This window comes from Lipotes vexillifer, unplaced genomic scaffold, assembly GCF_000442215.2.
Source record: "Lipotes vexillifer unplaced genomic scaffold, Lipotes_vexillifer_v1.1 scaffold492, whole genome shotgun sequence".
Lineage (NCBI taxonomy): Eukaryota > Metazoa > Chordata > Mammalia > Artiodactyla > Lipotidae > Lipotes > Lipotes vexillifer.
In genome coordinates, this window is record NW_006780910.1 from 1,370,473 (window position 1) to 1,377,389 (window position 6,917).

General features: G+C 47.1%; 1 protein-coding gene across 1 annotated transcript in view; it reads right to left on the reverse strand.

The window, feature by feature from the left end:
* NT5DC3 (5'-nucleotidase domain containing 3) overlaps positions 1–6,670 on the reverse strand; it is a 53,371-nt gene extending 46,701 nt beyond the window's left edge. The window contains exon 1 of the mRNA XM_007454273.1: positions 6,437–6,670. Within this exon, the coding sequence (XP_007454335.1) occupies positions 6,437–6,647 (211 nt within the window). The 5' untranslated portion in view covers positions 6,648–6,670. The remainder of the gene's footprint in view (positions 1–6,436) is intronic.
* Positions 6,671–6,917: the final 247 nt, after the last annotated feature.

Sequence of the window (6,917 nt, forward strand, 5' to 3'; positions counted from 1 at the left end):
CTAGAGTCTGTCATACAGAGTGAAGTAAGTCAGAAAGAGAAGGACAAATACCGTATGCTAACACATATATATGGAATTTAAGGAAAAAAAGTGTTATGAAGAACCTAGGGGTAAAACAGGAATAAAGACACAGACCTACTGGAGAACAGACTTGAGGATATGGGGAGGGGGAAGGGTGAGCTGTGACAGGGCGAGAGAGAGACATGGACATGTATATACTAACAAACGTAAGGTAGATAGCTAGTGGGAAGCAGCCGCATGGCACAGGGATACCGGCTCCGTGCTTTGTGACTGCCTGGAGGGGTGGGATAGGGAGGGTGGGAGGGAGGGAGACGAAGAGGGAAGAGATTTGGGAACATATGTATATGTATAACTGATTCACTTTGTTATAAGGCAGAAGCTAATACACCATTGTAAAGCAATTATACCCCAATAAAGATGTTAAAAATAATAATAATAATTAATAATACACATGACATTTATACTACTCCCACTAAAAGTTAAACTTATATCTTATTACTCTGTATTGTTATAAGGCAGAAGCTAATACACCATTGTAAAGCAATTATACCCCAATAAAGATGTTAAAAATAATAATAATAATTAATAATACACATGACATTTATACTACTCCCACTAAAAGTTAAACTTATATCTTATTACTCTGTAATATCTGTAATTCTGACTGCTGCATAGAAATCCATCAGGCTTCCTAAAGTTCCACACATAAAATTATATGCAACTGCACTTGAAATAAAATTATATACAGTAATGGTTTAATGACACCCTAATCTTAAGTCATTTAATAAAAAACAAACAACTGTTCAAAAGAAACGTACATTTGTTTCAAGGGAACATCTTAGAAAATTCAGTCATATCAAAAGATCAAATACTAGGCAAAGCTATCACAATTTTTCGTCAAAGCATAGAGGAAATAGAGAAGAATAAATATCAGTGCCTTCCATATGTCATGCACTGCTTCCCTCCACTTTGAACCAGTAGAACCACATGTGGCCTCCAGCGGTCAGGACCAAGTACCAACAAGGGATATCAACCAACACGAGTGAATGTAAAAGCGAGCTTCCAAAAATAATGAAGTCAAAGGGGAGAGCTAGGATGACACACCATCACCATCTTCTTGGAATTACCTACTCTGTGACTCAGGCCATCCAAAATAAAAACTGGCAGCCTTGTGACCACATGGCAAACTCAAGCAGATGCCAGGTGGCCACTAGCAAAAGGGCTATGGAAAAGGGATTCCTTCTCCAAGCAGAGGACTGGATTCCATGACCTCTAGAGGCCCCTCTGGTTCTCCCTTTTAGGAACTTCTCTCCTACGTGAAAATTATGTGGCATGTTTCTCCCTTAAGCCCTTTTGCTATTTTTTCCTATAGCCATGGACCATCAATGTCACACACCTAAACAAAAGATTTCTAAAGAATGTGTCAGGCTACTGTTCTAAGATACACAGAAAGGTATAAAAATAATACAAACAACACCCACAGCGCCACCATGCAGCTTAGGAACAAAACCCTCTAAGGCGCCACCTGCATTCTCCTCCTGCAGGGGCGGGTAGCCACCACCCTGATTTGGGTGTATAACATTCTTCCTGCATTTCTTTAGACTTTGACCACATGCATGTGTATCCCTACAAGTGATCTACAGCATTTTTTGTGTTTTCAAATCTTTTATAATTAGTATATGTCTGCAACTTGCTTTTTTCCACTCAGTCTTGCTTTTGTGAGACTCATCCATGTTGATTGATATATAAGCACAGCTTAAGTTCAGGAGTCAACATACATCCTCTATGAAGGCCCAGTTAGTAAACACTGTGGGCTGTGCGAGCCGTACAGTCTCTGTTGCACCTGCTCAACTCTGACATCACAGCGCAAAAGGAGCCAAAAAATATATACACGGAAACAAATGAGTGTGGCTGTGTTCCGATAAAACGTAACTAGAGGCTAGATTTGGTCCGTGGACTGTAATTTGCAACTCTCCCCATAGTAAACATTATTTCCTTTCAATGCCATTTCGGTACTTGTCTGATACTCACACTTGCTGGTTTTCTTTGGTTTGCATTTGCCCGAGACGCCTTCTCCCATTCTGTTAACTTCAACCTTTTCTACATCTTTGTTTTGGGGTGTATCTCTTTAAACAGCACCTAGCTAGACTGTGTTTCTTATATCTGATCTGACGATCTTTTAATCTGAGTTTATCATGATCACTGATATATTTGGAATTATTTCCACCATCATCCTTCATGATATTTCCTGCTTTTTCTCAGTTTCTTTTATCTCCTCTCCTGCTCTCTTTCGGACTGATTTCTATATTGTCAATGTATGTTTAGATTTACTCACAGGTCTACCAATTTCTTTGCTCTCCCTTTGGGGCTAGGTTGAAGGTCTATTCATCCAGGAAGAGTTTGCATTTGCTTCTATCAGGAATCCCTGGATGCTGTCACCAGATACATAAATATTACATGAAATCTCAAGTTAAAAAAAAAAAAAGGAACAAATTCCAAGTGAGGGACATTCTACGTAGTATGTGAGCAGTATGCCTCAAAACTGTCAAGGTGGGCTCCCCTGGTGGTGCAGTGGTTGAGAATCTGCCTGCTAGTGCAGGAGACATGGGTTTGGGCCCTGGTCCAGGAAGATCCCACATGCCGCAGAGCAACTAAGCCCGTGCACCACAACTACTGAGGCTGCGTTCTAGAGCCTTCGAGCCACAACTACTGAGCCTGCGTGCCACAACTACTGAAGCCCGAGTACCTAGAGCCTGTGCTCTGCAACGAGAAGCCACCGCGATGAGAAGCCTGCACAACGCAACAAAGAGTCGCCCCCGCTCGCCGCAACTATAGAAAGCCCACATGCAGCAACAAAGACCCAACACAGCCAAAAATAAATTTTAAAAATTATAAAAAGAATTGTTTTAAAAAAGGAAAAAACTGCCAAGTTCATGGTAAACAGGGAAACTCTAAGACACTGTCACAGCCAAGAGAAGCCCAAGAAGACATGATAACTAAATGCAGTGTGCCATTCTGGATGGGACCTTGGAGTAGAAAAGGACACTAGGTTAAACACTAAGGAATTCTGAATTAAATACGGACTTTGGTTAATACTGATACATACCAACAATGTATCAATATTGGTTAACTGGGACAAATTTACCTAAAGGGTTCAGCACCCAATTCCGATGTGAGTTTTTTCCCCAGGCCACCAATTCTTCGACACAGCAGGGTGTCCTACAACACAACTCGCTTCTGACACCTCCTGGGGAGAGCATCAGATCCTACAGGCTACAGGCTCAGTCCCACAAGACTGCCCCCTGCCCAACTTCAGTTCCAAGTCCAGCTGGTCACCTGTGCCTCTGACAGACCGGCTATAGACTGGAGGTTCCACTGACCCCCCTCCGCGGGGTCAATTAATTTACTGGAGTGGCTCACAGAACCACGGGGAAACATTTTACTTTTAGATCACTGGTTTACTATAAAAGGATACAACTCAGGAAGAGCCAGATGGAAGAGATGCAGAGGGCACAGTACATGGACAGGGCAAGGAATTTCCATGCCCTCTCTGGGTGTACCACTCTCCCTAAATCAATCTCCACGTGTTCACCAACACAGAAGCCCTCAGAACCCCATCCTTCTGGGTTTTTATGGAGGCATTTACGGAATCTTCATTACACAGGGAAAGATTAAATCATTGGCCATTGGCAATCGATTCAATCTCCAGCCCCTCTCCCCTCCCCGAGCGGTGCGGGTCAGAAGACACAAAGTGCCAACTCACACAGTGCCAACTGGCATCCAGGCCCCACCCTGTGGTTGCCCTGAGGTATTCCGAAAGTCACCTAATTAAAATAACAAAAGACACCTTTATCATCTCTGTACTGTACTTAGGAAATTCCAAGGGTTTTAGGAGCTCTCTGCAGTATTTCTGATTATAAATCTCAATATCACAGTCCCATAGTCATGAGAGAGGAAAAACTGCATATGGGGTTTAGAGAAACATGCAATTTTCCTGTAAATCTAAAACTGATCTAAAAAATAGTTTATTTAAAAAAACTTTTTAAATTTTTGAAAAAAAAAACAAAAAAAGAGGGAGGGAGAGAAAGGGTAAAACAAAGAGTAAAAATCATCTCTTTCCTGAGCAGGCTTCATTCTGGGAACCTCTTCAAAGAGAAGACACCTGAAGGGATTGTTTGGATTAAGGCAAGAGATCAAACACCAGAAAGCAATAATCAGGAAGGGAGAAAACAAAATTCTTTTGTCCTCTAGTAAACCGAAAAAAACCTGTATATTTTTGTATGAGCATCAGTACTTCTGAGCCCTCACTCCTACGAACACAGTGCCAAGCATTTCCTGCATCCCCTGGGGCCGTTATTTATCTTCCCCAAGCTGGACTGTCACTTATCTGTTTACCAGCCTCCCCATCCGTGCAACTCGGGTCCCTCTCGCTTGGCCCGGGCAGGTGCTCAGCCACTGTGGGCCCCTCCCTCTCACATGCGTCCATCTGTGAATCAACAGCTTTTAAGCCCGCTGGTACGTGCTTAATAAATGCTTGGTGAATGAATGCAAGTTGGGCATGTGTACAGACTTCAGCTAAAGGAGGGTAGGGGTGGTGCAGCCCCAGATAGGGTGAAGGAAAAAAGTCCCTGAGTTCTCAGGGTTGAAACAGTGACTACGTGGGCATGTGCTGGGGGTGTGGAGACAGGATGGGGCACCCTGGCATACTGATTCTCAGACCTGTAACACTTGAAAAGGCTCACATATTATTTAGTCCAGTGGCTTCACTCTACAGAAAGAAGACTAAAGAGATTAGGTGGCTTGTTCAACACCACATGTGGCACTGCCCTAAGCTAAAGGGGACCTAGACCCTAGTGCTAACTAACTCACCTCCACCATTACTAAGCGTGTCTAAGACTGAGTTATTTAATAACCAGCCGCAATAGCTACTATCTCCTGAGTATTTGCTGGGTGCTGAGCCCACACTAAAAATTCTCACTTTATCCCCACGTTACAGTTGGAAAACTCAGGTCAGAGGAGAGTAACTTGCCACCAAAGTCACAGAGCTAACAAATCTCAAAATCTCCCTCAAGCTGTCCTACTCCAAAATCCCCCTGGGATTATCCCACACCAAAACCCAACTCTGGCCTGAAGCTGATCTTTATCACCCAACCCTTCAACTGTCTCTTTTGCCAAGCACTGTTCTAAACACCTTTCATGGATGGACTCGCTCATTCCTTGCCACAACCCTGATATTGGTATCACCAGCATCCATTCCCATTTTACAGATGAGTAAACTGGAGCTCTGTGATGTTCCCAGAGTCTCACAACCTGCAGCAGCAAACCTTGTCTGTAAAATGTGATTCTACCAAATGTTCTCTCCACCAAATATTCTCTCCCTATCTCTCCACGCCACCTCTACCACCACCACCACCCCCAAAACTATATCAGTATAAAAATTTCTATTCTAAATCTTCCCTGAAAAAAGCAGCACCAATGGACTATCACTGGCCCTTTACACCAGTTCCCAAACGGTCAGCGGCTACTGCAAGGCAGTGCAGGAAACAAGAAAATGGGTTAGGGGCTGAGACAGACCCGAGGTCAAAGTGTGACCTTGGCCAGGCTTCTTAAACTTGAGTCTGGCCTGTCTCATCTCTAAGATGGGCATGTAGCACTTCCTTCCTAGGTATGGGGAAAAATTCAGGGAGACAAGTTATGTGTCTGACATTAGTATTTACTGGGTCCTCTCTGGGTCCCTCCCTGTTTCCCTAACCAACAGTCAAACCAAGCTCATTTTATGTTCATCTGACCACTAAGTGGTCACTCCCTGGAATCACCTCCTCGCTGAGGTTAGTAGATAACTCAGAACACTCCCAACCCTAACCCCTCCAACTTCAAGAGCAGCAAATCCTACCCCATCCCCTAAAACAAAGAAGGAAAATAAATCAGCCTCCGGACACTGCCACCTGCCCAGCAGCGGAATCCACGGTAACCCGCCGCCTGCCGGACTCCGGCGGTTACTATTATTGTTGTTTATTAACAACAATACCGAACGGTGCCTGGGGGTGACCGTCTCCCAAGTGATGTCCGTGGAAGCCCCAGGAGAGCCCAAAGCGCTTCCGATGCAGATTTCTGGCTAAAAATCCCAGGAATTTATAAAACGGCTTTCCCGGCAGGAGAAAGGCAAGAGTTGTAAAGTTTCTGGAGGCGCATTTTTACGCGTTTCCCGGAAATCGCACTGCACAGGCGATGTCGCCCGTGGTTGGGGACAACCGCGGGTCACGATGGGGGAGCTCTGGAGGTCAGCAGCGGACCCACGAGGGTCCGAGGGTGCCGGCTTCCCCGATGGCCATATGGGACGGGACCTGGCGCCCCAGCCCGGCGGGGAGGGGCCTCCCCACGTACCGAGGGTGCGGGAGGGCGCAGCCTCACTCACCTGCCGTGCTCCTCTTCGCCTCCCGGTAGCGCTCCCAAAGGTAGCGCTTCATGTCCGGGGCGGTCCCAGGTGCTGTGCATAAGGACCGTGCGGGGCCCGCGCGCGACCGCCCCCGAGCCGCAGTCCGGCAGCCGCTCCGCAGGGCCGCCACCGCCCCTGCACCAGCCCCACGAGCCGCCGCCGCTGCCGCCGCCACCGCCGCCGTAGCCATGCCGGCTGCCACCCGCCGCGAGAGGCGCCTGCAGGCAAGTGCTCTGCCAGCGTTCTGCCCGCTCGGCTGGACGTCCCTACGTAGGAGCACGTGGGGGCGCGGCCCGCCCGCTTCGGCCGCCTCGGGGGCGGGGCCTTGGCGGGGCGGGGTCCTGGCGGGGAGGAGTCTTGGTGGGGTGGGGTGGGGCGGGGCCTTGGAGGGCGGGGCCTAGGCCGGGCCCGGTGTGGGCGGGGCAGCAAGGGCCTGGGCACCTCGGGCAGTCGCGGCCGC